At 41.0% G+C, this 14,300-nt stretch overlaps 1 protein-coding gene across 1 annotated transcript in view; it reads right to left on the reverse strand.

Annotated features, from left to right (window-relative positions):
* PRKCI (protein kinase C iota) overlaps nucleotides 1–13,162 on the reverse strand; it is a 33,912-nt gene extending 20,750 nt beyond the window's left edge. Inside the window, exons 1-3 of the mRNA XM_053459910.1 lie at nucleotides 12,970–13,162; nucleotides 2,473–2,594; nucleotides 1,410–1,499 (exon numbers count right to left, since the gene is read on the reverse strand). Of these exons, the coding sequence (XP_053315885.1) occupies nucleotides 1,410–1,499; nucleotides 2,473–2,594; nucleotides 12,970–13,049 (292 nt within the window). The 5' untranslated portion in view covers nucleotides 13,050–13,162. The remainder of the gene's footprint in view (nucleotides 1–1,409; nucleotides 1,500–2,472; nucleotides 2,595–12,969) is intronic.
* Between the last annotated feature and the right edge of the window lie 1,138 nt (nucleotides 13,163–14,300).

Consider the following 14,300-nt stretch of genomic DNA (forward strand, 5'->3'; position numbering starts at 1 on the left):
TGTAATCGTAGCCTTAATGAAACAGAGTGTACTACTCACATTTCCAGGATTTTTTTGCTAAAGAGCACTTTTATACATGGATAAGACATTGGCACGGAATAAATAGAAATGAAGGAAAAAGGGAAAACCCAGAAGATTTGTAAGTGCATTTAACTAATACAGTGACACTGAAATATAAGCCAAAAGGTCTAGTTCTTTTGATCTATGCATATCCAAGTAATCTGGCCAGTGCAAAGTATAGACAAGATCATCTTTACTTTACCCAGGGCAGTATATAATATATCTCAGTACATACAGAAAACACTGGTATATAGAGTTAGAAACAAAATGTCCTGAAGTCCTCTTCCTTTCCCAAACATGAAAATCTACATTTCTAAATGAGTTAAGAGCTTCTGGGTGTGGGCATGGAAATAAGAAGGTGGATACAATTTTGTAACTGTAGATTTATTCTAGAGCACTGTGGAATACGACAGCACTATATAAAACAAGAAAAATAAGAATAGCACTTGATCATAGTGATGGACTGCTAATTTACCCTCTACTGTTCTGTACATTTGCACTGCTAAGGGTTAAATTTATCAGCCTGCTGACAAAACACTGGGCAAATGGCAATTCTATCAATAAAAAAAAAAAATTGCTAAACCTCACATAGTAGATACCTTTTAATGGGCCAACATAGAAAAGATATATATTCACATAGGCTTTGGGGCATCAGAGATCTGTTGAAACGTTATGTAACTTTACATCTTATTTCTGTGTCAACCCAATAAAAGACATCAAACTCAACTAATGTTTCTTCTTAGGTAATATCCGTTATCCCTACTCACGGCTCATAGAAAGTAAAATTTCCTCAGAAATCTATCCTGTTTGCTAGATTTTAAAAACGACCCCCCAGACTTCAGATCTTAATGAAGAAAAAAAAAAGGCCCAAACACAAAATGAGCCACTGCAATATTCTGGCCTCTTGGAGTATTTCTGCAAATGGGTGGAGCCAAGGTGTGCACCGTGGGGACAGCCTCTCTCCTTTCATCCAATCAGGAGAGAGGGTATGTGTGGCGACTCCCCCTGTTGCAGAAGTACCTGGATAACGGGGCTGATACCAGAGAAGCGGCTGAAAAAGGACAAGAAGAGGCAAGAGAATTAGCAGAGCTACAGAAAAAGGAGACACTGAAGCAGTCGATGGAGAAGATAAGAGACATCGAATGAGAGCTTTGGAGAGAGTGAGTGACAAGCCCCTAGGCTTAGTCGGATCTGAGGTCTGGGTGTAAAACAAGGTCGTTTTTCAGATTATTTTTTTCAGAAAAAATTCTCTTATAAATCGAGGAAATACGGTACTTTACATAGAATTAAAGCACCTTATTTTTACCACTGGGAAAGCCCCAGTATATAATTGTTGATAGAACTATTACCATGAATGAGTAGTTCCGAATCTTTATTTAATTCATACAGGCGGAAAGCTTCTTCCAGCTCCAGCTGGGAAGAGACTGTACACGGATCTCCTGAGGTTAAAATAAAGAGGAAAAAAAGCAAGGTTAAATATTAATTAAATGGGACAGAGGGGGACATTTCAGTTTTGTGAAACTGTGATCGCTCTCATACAGAAGAAGGGGAACAACCTGTCTCTAGGTATTTACAACTTCGCTCTGAATCATCAAAATACCAGTTAAATTTGGGATTACTGGTTACATGCCCTGGGCCTAGGGCAGCACCCAAGGTAAATATACCACTGCTCCCAATGCATCAGTGACACTGAAAGAGAAGCCTGCCAGGCTCTAATGCCAGTGTCAACACAGTTCTGTATGGCGTATTATCCTAAATCAATAAAATATAGCATACCCAAAGTGGTGATTGGCTCCAGTAAGAAAAAAATATCATGAGATAAAAAAATAACACTTTATTTCCAGCTCTCCGGATCTCTGTAAACCGATCGCTATGACTGATACAGAGAATAAAGCCTTTTAGGTCTGTAATACCGTCCTATGATTCTGTAGATTATCAGCTACTTTCTCTGTCTAGAGTCTGACATGCACCCAACATTCAGCAGACTGAAGGGCCACCAAACTGTGTACACACGCACACACACATACAACAGAACAGACAGAGTGTGTGGTCCAATGGCCAACAATAGGTGACATTTATTCATAAAGCACATCTTAGCCTTTCCCACACAGCATTTTTGTTTTTACTTATTTTGAAATTGTTTTAGGTTTAAGATAGGCCCCATGTTTTGCCTAATTTAGTGCGGAAAAATCCAAAAAAGGAAACGTGTAACATGAACATGTGATGCTCCAGATTGTATGCTGGTCAAAATGTTCTACCTACTACTAAACATCACGAAGCATGAGTTTTAATTATCCATTTAATTAACCAAGCCTTTAATGATTCCACTTTTAAATACTTTTCTACGTTGATTGTGATCCAATAACCCAGATGGATCACATTCCTTTCAACGGTCATTAAGTAAGAAGTTACCTTCTTCATCAATCCATTTCATGGTGAAGAGCTGTTCATTGTCAAAAGCGCACATGTCCCGAACCTCATTGCACAGTCCATCAAAGGTTATGGTGGGGTCAAAATGGGTGATCATTATGTCTCTGGAAAGAGAAAACAAACACTATAATTTAGACGTCTACAAACATTTAGCAGTGTTTACATGTACAACAATTATATGCATTAAAAACACCCTGCATGTATTCCATAGCGAAAGTCTTCCTGTTCTAGGGATCCGCATTGTTATTCCTTCCCACTTACGTATCTGTACCCTATTGTTAAGGAGCAATCTGTAAAGGTGGGTTAAAGAGAAGGAACAGAGTTTCAGAGTAGGAGATGTATTAGATAATGTAGGCCCTGCTACAGACAGCTACCAATCTGAGCTCCCATGAGGTTGATGTTAAGAAAATGAACATCCCCAAAACATTATATTACAAGTTATAGACAGTTTAAATGAACACATTTTGTAAGGTTAGAGTTCCACTTTAAAATGATCTGTGCCAATGTCTCAATAGGGTTCTACCTTATAATAATTGAATAAACAACGACCATTGCAGCACATTACCAGCCGCCTTTACTCCATCACTTACATTGTATGCGCCGGTATTAGGATAGCACTGATTTTTATTTGCAAGCTTATATCGCTTTACACCTCCGTCTATAAATCCAATTAAGGCGTACTTTCGCTCATGGCCTATACATATTTATTTGCACATAACAGCTGTGGGGCTGGGCTGTTCTGCACTTTAGAGAAAGCCAGCAGTGAGACACAGAAGAAATGACACATATGTATTCATGGCAGGGCACTGATTGGCTACGTTCAAATCATGGCCACTAACAGTATATAAATCACCATATAGAAACATAATTGGAAATAATCGCCCCAAGGTCTGTAATAGTCTTTCAGTTATAGCTTTGTCATACCCTTTGAACGTATGTACTGTAAATAACGCTGTGTAACTATTTGCTCTATATAAATAAAACAATAATAATAAAAGCAAAAAAATATGTAAAAACGCCCCATAAACAAGGATAAAACTGGACAACAGAGTTGACGGTTTTCTGATAACTTGCAGCCGGAGACATACGAAGGTTTTTACGCAGGTCAGGACACTTTCTGGCACAGATACTCGTACACAGATCTGTATATATTATAGCCATTTCTGCTTCAATGCAGGAGCCTGGCTAATGCCCAGACATACCGAGACTAGTTCAATCAAAAGGCTACTCAACACATAGAAAATGTATGGCTTTGACACAGTCGTGACCTCTGGAGTATATGGCGTGGACACAAGGTAAGAGTTGATGGATACATTGTTAGAGGGAATAAGAAAGAAGGACTATCATTTTATTTTCATAAAAAGCATATAGACTATACATATTTTTAATATTATTGAGCATTTTACAATACAATAAAAAGGGGGTAGAATTGGTGCAATCATAGGTAGAACAGCAGTCTACTGATCAGGGTATAACAGGTATGAATACATCGGCAAAGGAGGTTCCATTAGTGGATAAACAGATACCATAAGGGAAGTAATCAAGGCGAAGTTACTGTAGTGCTACAATTAAAAGATGTTCTTTTAGTTTGCTTTTGGGGTTGTGGAGAGTTGAAACTTGGCACGTGCCCAGTGGTAGCGAGTTCCTGAGATAGGGACAGCAAGGAAGGCTTTTAGAGAATATGGTGAAGTAGCTGTTAAAGAGAGACACTTGGATGGATGGAGCGTAGAGAGCATGTAGATATATGGCAGGATATCAGAGATAAATGGGGATGAGCACTGACAAGCCTTAAAGGTAAGAATGAGATCTGGACAGCGACGTGCCGTTTTATATGAAGCCATATGTGGTGGTGGTGGGATGGTGTTCTGGAGTAAAAAAACAGAGTACTCTGGAGCAGGGGCCATGCCAGGTCGTAAAGAACATTCAAGAAAAACAACCTTCTTCTCAAGACCTAGAGAGTAGCTGTCGGAATTCCTTGGATAGCTGGGAAGGGCAAGGAGGAGGCATACATGGGAGCTTATCCTGGCGATATCTGAGCCAGGTAGCCATCGTTCCTTTTATAGGAGCAGCCTATAATGTTTTAGATTATGAAACATTAACTCATCGTGTGTACTCCGGCACAGCACATAGATAAAATCCATCAGCTAACCCACGTCTAATTAGAGAACAGAGGTGGAGTCTCACCAGCGCAGCATGCTTTGACAAGTTTATTCTCCCCCACCAGTGTCATCCTATAAGTGATGCTCACTTTGCAGAATATGTGACTTTGAAGGCAAAATTAATTAGTCACTGTTATGCTTCTTGAAAAGGAATGAGCCAGAAACACTGTTCCAATCGTTATTGCAAAGGTCCCCCGCATAACCGTACTACACAATCCCAACTCTAAAGCATCCAGATGGAGGGGCTCCTGAGAAAAAGAATTAAGAGTCACTAAAATACTACATAAGAACTGATAGCAGCTCTGAGGGTAACGGGACTAACGAACAAGTCAATGATGTTAATCTCTCTACCATCACACAGGAAAGAAAATGTATATTTCTTAATTTGTGCCGTGTTCCCTTTCTTTCTAAACAGTTCTAGTTACTGAATTAGTGCAGGCAGCTGCATTTTATTAATTTGTACATGTTCTAGGCTTGCTATTTTACACCCTTAGTCCTTATCATGCTAAAAAATAGGGCAGCTCAGTCTTAATTACCCAGTGACTTACACTGACTAAAAAAAAAACGTTATGTATTTTTACTGCTGCCACCTTGATAAACACGGCCATAAATTTATAAAAAAGTATAAGAATGTTATGTGGACCTCGTGCATCCTGCAGGGAGCACCATGTACATCATTTCATCGGCTGCTGCCATTAAGTTCCAGGACTGACTTTAGCCCTGGATTAAAGAACTCTGTTGGACAAGCTGGACATCTCTAGTATTGTCATAAACAAGACTAAACAAGACAAATAGTACTAAGTATATAAATAATACAGCCCATGAAATTGGGTGATTGAAACCCAAATAATTCAGCCAATAATATTTGGTGATAGACAAAAAAAGCCAATGGAAAAGAATATATTGATCATTAAATTAAATGCTGTATACAGAATGTAGACTAACAAAAACACGTTACAATCAGCTTCCTTTATTTCCATACCTGGAGGCTACTACTGTTGTCAGTCGTGTCATATTTTGGGTGCCTTTCCCTGCACAATCACCACGCAATCGACGACAGGGTCATTGGGCGGCCAGGGCTTAATGATGCACGTGAGGGCGAAGGCTGGCCCGTGTGCTCAAATCCAACAGAACAGCTACCGTAGCTCAAATTGCTTAAAAAGTGAATGCTGGTTCTGATAGAAAGGTGTCTGAACACGCAGTGCATCACAGCAGACCAGTCAGGGTGCCCATGCTGACCCCTGTCCATTCCCGAAAGTGCCTGCAATGGGTATGTGAGCATAAGAACTGGACCAATGAGTAATGGAAGAAGGTCGCCTGCTCTGATGAATCACATTTTCTTTCACATCAGGTGGATGAACTGGACAGTCGCTTGCCTGGAGAACACATGGAACCAGGATGTATCCATGGAAGCCCCACCTCGCAACTAACAGGACTTAAAGGATCTGCTGCTAACGTCTTGGTGCCGGTTTTGGCGACAAAAGGGGGTGCCTACACAATATTAAGCAGGTGGTCATAATGTTATGGCTGATCTGTGTATATCAAGTATACTTCCAGGTAAAATACTGTAAACAGCACGCTTAAAAAGAGCATCCCTTTGAACAAACATGGTGGCATTACATACATACGGTAAATGGCAATATATTTCGTAGATCATTGTGGGAATAATACTGGATTTAAAGAATAACAGTAACAATTAAAGATACTGGTACATTCAGCAGTTTGCATAATAAATATTACATTGTGGGGGGGAAATAAACTGAAAACACGTAGCATTTACCGTAGTAACCCCAACGTCCCATACAGTCTCACCGATAAAGAATGCAGATCAAAGTACTTTTAATGTGCGTACTTTAGCTGTAAATAAATACAAGAAGCACTTAACTGCCCCTATGTTATCTACTTTCATGTAAGTCCTGACAGGGAAGCACTGAAATCGGTGAGAACACGTACAGCACGCGCATGCAGGAGGTCTCGTTAAGCAAACGAACAGTGGAGGGAGCACTGGCCCTGTGATACGTTCATATACGTACATTATACAGAAACTTAAGACATCTGTGGGGGGGGGGTTAAAATTGAAATAAAAAAGACCTGGCTTCTTCCACTTCACTTACAGATACAAGTTGTTTTTGCCAAGCTTTGCACCCAAGCATATACCGTGCCGAGACCGGGTACACTTAATTCATGGGAAGAATTCCTAAAACGTGATAGGGTTTAACCATTTTAACCAAAAAAAAAAACCAAACAAAAAAAAAACCTTGTATTACTGCAAGTACCAAATCAACTTTTTAAAAACTTTGCATTGCTTTCCGTTTCAAACCAATTCTACTTTTAAAAACAATGTTTTTAGACAACCGCACGTCATGTGTATGTTTTCCAGCTCTGTAATCTTAGTCGAATCTACTAGTCAAACACCCTTCCTCCTTATCATACCGCCTTGTGGTAAACAATAGAATTGCTCAATCTTAATCACCCGGATGGAATTCCGAGGAATCAGTCTTCAGTGTAAAAGAATGAGCTCAGCATGGTGCTTCTGTAGGGAATATCACAAAATATCACGTGCCAACAAGGATGCCCTACAGGTCAACAGATAAAATAAGTATGAAACATAACCCTGTTTTTGTTCAATACACCGATGCCCAAAATAAAATTTCTAGATTTTATTCTGCCTCCTCCCTTCCTGTCGTATCTGCTTCATCTGTGGGGGGGAGGGGAAGGAGTGAGAGAGTATGTTGCGAAGACCAGACCTTATCCAACTTAATCTTAAAGACAGCAAGAATGATTATCTCTTGTTAACTACAAGGAGCAAGAAATAGAATTCCAACATCTACTCATGATGCAGAGATAGAAGAGATCCTTGGAAACAATCACACCAATGCTACATTTGGTGGTCGGCATCAGAATGACCAAATTAATCAATATATACCCCTTCTGATAACCCAACAGTAGAGGGGTTATTTCAAAGACCAAACAGTAAAGGGTAAATAGTTACGTAGTTACTTAAGACATCTTAAGTGATCTCATTATTAATCACAAATACAAACACATTAAAACATTATTACACAACGGGTGCAGCTCATCAGCCAAATCACTAAATGAGTCAGGTCGGGTTCCACTAAGTAGGGTCGAGATTCCAAGGGCAGAGCACGGAGAAGCAGCAGCCTGGGCTGGGCCCATAAATGGAGGATTTCTGGTCTTCTCAACAACAATTTACCCTCCCACACAAACACACTTTAAATTAGAAAAAAAGGGTAGGAGGAAAATACATCAACATTTTGAGAAATGGTCTAACAAAACTTAAATTAACTTAAAACAAGTTCAGTAAAATTCTTAACCCAGGTCGAGTTAAGGCAATCGCCAACGGTGAATCCCTGGTGAAGAGCCTTGAGTTTGCACTCTCCGAAGCTTATCACACTAATGCCAAACACAACGGCAGTCTAGAATTGTAACAGGGCAAATGAGGGAAGCAACAACCCCAGTCGTATGTCTCGGCCCTAATCAGGGGGGTGCATGGAGTGTTATTGGGAGCTAATATCTGAGATGCCCTCAAGCCAGGACATAGAACGTATTAGCAGATAAGAACCTTCAGGACGAGATATATAAGTTCTGACCTTGTCTTGTTCGTCCTTTATATAGTTGAAAGAGAGAGTGCCAATCCATAGCATACAAATTCATCCAAACACAATCCATCCGCGTGTCAGCATTTAGGTAGCATATGGCATCAAATCAGAAGCATAAAATGCATTATACAGAGTCATAACACCTCTGGTGAGTGAAGGCTCATAAACACCAACAAGGATGTGAAACAACACAAACAAACCTGCCTTATTTATTAGTAGATCTATAATTAGAGAGCTGACAATTCTCTTACAATGGCTCCCTAAAAGCCACTTAAGGGCTCGGTTCCATCAGCCATTCATTTTGAACTGGTGACAAATCACATCTTACTTGTAAATGAACTACCCTCCTAATGCCGTCAAGTAGACCTCCCTGACTGCAGGTCAGTAACCCTTTAAGGGCTGTGGTTTGGGATATCTTGGATATAGAGGGGGAAACCTTATACACAGCTAACACTTTGACCAGGGAAACCTATACATATTTTTCAGAGGTTATACTATTCATTAATGCATAGTCTAGGGCAAACTGTACATCACATCGCAATATCATGGAAAAAAACAATTATATATATATGTATTTTTTCCCCACAATTAATTTTATCATGAATGACAAACCAAATAATAAAAGTGTGAAACTAGATAATTTTCTTTAAAATCCCGCCTAAGTAATTGCATCTAACAGATGCGGTAGGCTGTAGACACAGAAAGCCCAGATGCCAAGATTTGTAGCAATTACACGTGATGACAAACAATACATATTGTATTCTTGTAGTTACAATAGTGAAAGTTCAATTTTAAGACCGAAATAAACTCTCTAAATCGGTCATATAAAAAAATATAATCTTCACTTTGATGCTTTGGCGATTTCTTTCATATAAAATAAATCCCATTCTATAAAACATTGTGGCGTTCCTGCTACACGAAGAAACAGGATAGACCAGGACAAGAATTGTCCACACCGATCTGTGAAAGGTCTTTATCAGAAGCCAATTCATTAATGTCTCTTTTCACAGGTAAGTTAACGTGCGTGTTAATAACCGTTTCCTTCTATGGAGCCCACCATCCGTATACGCTCATGTTAAACACATAGCGATACACATTTTGCCGCATCCGTATCAGTATCTTTACTGGAGATAGAAGAAGAGACCTGTCTCATTTAACTCCTCCACCAGCTGCCTCTCCTAAAAACAGAAAGCATACTTCAGTATGCTTCTTGCACATGCTCAATAGAGCCACCAATGAAATCAATGAATGTAGAAGCAGCCAATCACATGTATGCTATCTGATCACACATGTTGCATCTTCACTGATTTCAAAGGGAGCGCTACTGAGCTAGTATACATACTAATCAAAGCCCACACTAAATGGAGTCTGACATGCACTCAAAACACAATATCAGGGAATAGAATGTTCGTTTAATAATAGATAATTATCATTTTCAAAATTAATCTGTTTTTATTATTGTAGCATTCACCTTCCACTTTATCAACACAAAACGTTGAAATTTAAGGAAAACTCATTACAAGATTTTTTATCGTGTAAAGGGGCACACCAGCCACCATATGAACGTTAATGAATAGGATAGCCGCGTGGCTCATTTACAGTTTTGTGGTATTCCTTTTGCAAATGCATGATGGTATTCTGCATAATCCCCCTGTAAGTATTTGCCCCTTTCCAGCTTCCATTTACTACCGCCGCTTTTAATATAAAACAATCTGTGCGAAGCCAAAGGATTTCACTCGGCGGAATGGTAGCAAATTCCCAAAATATGAACATGCGCAGTACAACGGTTCTGCCTAATAAGTGGGGGCCTGAATTTCACCATTTGTAAAATAAGTAAAACCTATGTAAATAAGTTGCAAAATCTGTATTCTACTTGGTTAGCCTAAAAGAGTAAAACTCTAATTGCTTCCGGACTATAACTCCCATAATCCCATAAAAGCCTTTGTCTTGCTAAGGCGTGACTGAAAACCCTACAATTCCTAGTAAAGCAACAGCTTGTGGCTATATCGGTACAAAGTAACCAATTCAATAATATGTTATCCTTGAATATTTAGTAACATACAACGCCATCCTAAAGGGGATATCCCTGACACTCCTAATACCTTCAAAACAAAATCAATGGCAGCACACATGGGGGTCTGAAGAGACCCCCACCCGCTGCGTTCACCGAGCACTGTGCATGGGAATTACTCCTGTCTAGGAGAGAAGTTGCGGCCGAACACATCATCTTCTTTGCTGCATTTAAGTGAGCAGTGGGAAAAGGGTAAATGTATGCGGGGGGATTCTGTAGAATGCATCAAATATCAAAGAAAGGCACCAATTTAGGATGTGATTTTTACAGCACAGCAGTAAAAAAAAAGTAAATTTTATATAACGAAAATAATACGATTGATCTGTTGCATGATTGATATCATATTCAGATATGAGAGCGGAGATCCGGTGTAACCTTAAACACAGATTTTAACTTAACAAGTTTTATTTGAAACCAGGTTTCGGAGGAAAACCATATTTTAAATAAATGTAGTTTGGTGGGGACAATTGATGTAGCGGTTAAAGGGACACATATACAATTATGTACACTTCATTTCATGCGATAGCCAAGTGGCCCCTTTTAATTTCCATGGTGTGCCCCTTGTAAATGCATAGAGGATTCTGCAGAATTCCCCCAAAAGCATTTGAGGTGCAGGAGATGCTCACTGAACGTATCTCGTGACATGCGATATGCGGTAGTGGGGTCTAGGGAGTGCTTTCCTGCCACTAACTGCCCACCTCAGCAGCGTGAAACATCCGACCACAGAGGGGATGAGGAGCTGCAGCTTCTCCCTAAACATTTTTTGCAAGTTAATTGAATGTATACGAAAGTACTTTCATATGAATTAAATGTTTAGTGGTCTGCCTGGGAAACGTGAGTGTCCCTTTTAAGCAATGAGTAGCGTACTGCGTTCAAACAATGTTTCAAACTCATGGCATCGGGTTTCCTGTTGGAAAACAAAATAGAAATGGACAAGTATATTTTAAATGTTTTTAAAAGACCTACCAAGAATTTTAAACTCCTTTTTATTGCCCTTTCTAATGTAACTAGATAAAACTATTCCATGCATATATCTTTAGCGAGATAAATATAGGGATGAGTGAGCATAGTCTGCGCAGTCCTTTGTGACTGACCATATTCTGACATGTACACAGAAGTAAAGAGTTCGTCCACCTCCAGGGATACCAATAGGTTTTTTCAGTGAAGTAGATAGCAGGAAACGTGCGGTTTAAACTCATGGATTCATTACGCAACATTGAAGGCCATCCATGGCACTACTCTTCTTCAAGAAAGATGGAGCTGGAACTCATGAAATCGACACTTTATGCAGGAGCAGCCAAGGTCTCCTCGCATCAGAAGCTTTCTTGGAGTGGTCCTTCATGGTGTAAAGCGAACTCAATGAGACCAAGCTATAACTCTCCTACAAACTCTACTGCCAACTCACACTTTATTGGATTAACCCCAAACATTTGCCAAGGCAGATGTTTTAAATGTATGATCCGGAATGGAACTAGTAAACTTTAAAGGAAAATATTTAAAAGAAAGCTCTCTAAAGTTCCACAATGTCATTAAAAACAGTTCCGTTCAGAACGAGAGTAGACAAAATATTTATAACAGGTACCCCATAAACCACCAACGTGCCCATAACTTGTGCTCACGCGCTCCTTGTGCATTTCCTTATTGGCCTGGATCAGCACAAGGACCTGAAATCATCTACTCTATACAATGCCTATGTCGGGGGCCAAACAAATTTCCGCTGGTACCTACAGTTTTCTCATATGATTTTTAAGTTGTATCGTCTCGGACTTCCAAATACATTTTTTCCCTAAATTGTTTACAAATATTCGTCAAACCTTGTTCTGGACATTTTATACAACAACTGGAAATGGTCTCCAAGTCCAAGGCAGAAGCAACGAAAGCAAATAAAACAACACACAATATTACAAGATACTCTTAACAGTAAAGTTTGACTCTAAGGGGACAAAAGTGACAGCAGCAGCCCTAGGCTTAGATTAAGGGCCCATAATAGGTGCCCTCTGGGCCCCGTTGCGTATATGATGTCATCAGCGCACTGCGTGAAGGACGGAAAGAAGCGGGATCACCGTGCCTGCCGGCAGGAGCTACCGACAGGACTGGAGGTCCCATTAGGGACGGTTTCTCTCACTGGGGTGATCTAGACAGCCATGGCTTCCAAACATACTGCGTTCTAAAATGTTCTCTAAGGGTGTACCTCTCAACTCGTACAGTTCACCTCTGAGATATCCCATAGAAAGCGCACAAACAGGGCCTTACAAAGAGTCGCCATTCCGGTTTCTGAGTAAACCGGTATCTCTTACTCTGCCCAAGAACCCCTTTTAAAAGGATGTGTTACAGGAGTCCAGACTCTGCTTAGTACAAGAAGAAGGAAGGACTCTACTAATGCAGTCCAGTGTGAGTTAACTAAGCAGCTCACTTCATTCCTAGCTCATGGAGAACTTCTTCTTCCATGCTGCAGCTACCCCCCAAATACCCCATAATGCACCGTGAGCCTGCAGTGCTTCCCATTCAAAAGATCAGCAGAGCAGGACTTCAAGTCCCAGCATGCCTTGAATGATAGTTGAGGTGGTTGAGGGTACAGAAGCGGATACACGGAGGGGGGTGTTTGATTTGATGGAATCTCGGTACTCACCCTTTGAAATAAGCCTTTACCCGGACCTGGTGGGAGTGATCTACTAGCTGGGACATGTTGCTGTCCCGCTGTGTCGGCATGTCCTGAGGATTCGCAGATCCGGCTGGGGTGCGGGGCAGGCGGCCGGGGAACACTGTAGCTCCTGCGGCCTCACACCTTCTTCCTCCTGCCACTCCTGAGTCCCAGCAGAGCCTGGGAGACCGTACCAATCCGCACACATCCGGGGGGGAGGAGACTGCCCTTCCCTGCACTCACTCTCGCCAGGATAGGTAGAAGGAGGGAGGGCAGATCCAGTCACACGCATGACTGCATCACCGATACCGAGAGTGACATCACGGCGCCCAGAGACGAACCCTGCGCCTCACAGCAGCAAAAGGGGAACATTCTTCAATGATACATCCTCCCAGTCACTCGCTATGTGTAAATGCGCAGCAGTCGCCATGGAAACCTTTGGAATGCTTCAGCTAACTGCTCCACGAGTAACACTTTAAAGGGGTGTATTCTGTGAAAGGAGAGTTGTGTTTCTGCTACCTGACTTTACTATACATTATGAAGGGCTATCCGCAATAAGTTTCGGCTGCAAAAAGAACTTGGCTGGCCCCTTATTAATTTATGCATTACACAGGGCCAGTTCAGCCTTTCCAGCTGGAGGAACCTGCCAGTGCTGGCCCTTTATAATGAATAGTGAAGTGAAATAGTTGTTATGAATCTGTGTGTTTGGACCAGATTCTTGCCGTATATGTACAGCTAAATGCTGGCTGGCCATCCGGCACACTGGGCGAATGCCTTGCGGACCACTGCCCGACATCACCCCATCCAAGCCTGATCTGCCCCTCCAGCGACAGATAGATCGCCGTATTGTGAGGCCACCCTGCGTCAGCCGCATGCTACACAAGCATAAAAACGCAACGCGTAACTGCACATATCCATCCGGCGGCCGCCAGCTTTAAACTGCCGGGACTGCCTTGTTATCCCCAGTTCGGCCCTGCTTACCCAACAGAAATTATGTATTCTTTTGTGTAATAAATTATAAACACTGTAACCCCCAACCCAACTAAACAAAGTCTCCATCTGCCAATAAAGGAGATTTTTTTATAGTAAAACCCCCACATGATAACAGGGGGTTAACAAAGGATGGCTTCAGGACAACCTATGCTATGTACGCATTAATTAGTAAGCAGTCATTATAAAACGATAGATAGATAGACAGACAGACAGACAGACGTAAAGAGAGTGGTTTTATCACTGAGCTCCGGGAAACCGGTAACTAGGGAGTTAAAAATGACTGTAGGTCTTAAAATCACTGGGATGTGTCTGCTAATAAACAATCT

Source organism: Spea bombifrons, chromosome 3 (assembly GCF_027358695.1).
Source record: "Spea bombifrons isolate aSpeBom1 chromosome 3, aSpeBom1.2.pri, whole genome shotgun sequence".
NCBI classification, from domain to species: domain Eukaryota; kingdom Metazoa; phylum Chordata; class Amphibia; order Anura; family Pelobatidae; genus Spea; species Spea bombifrons.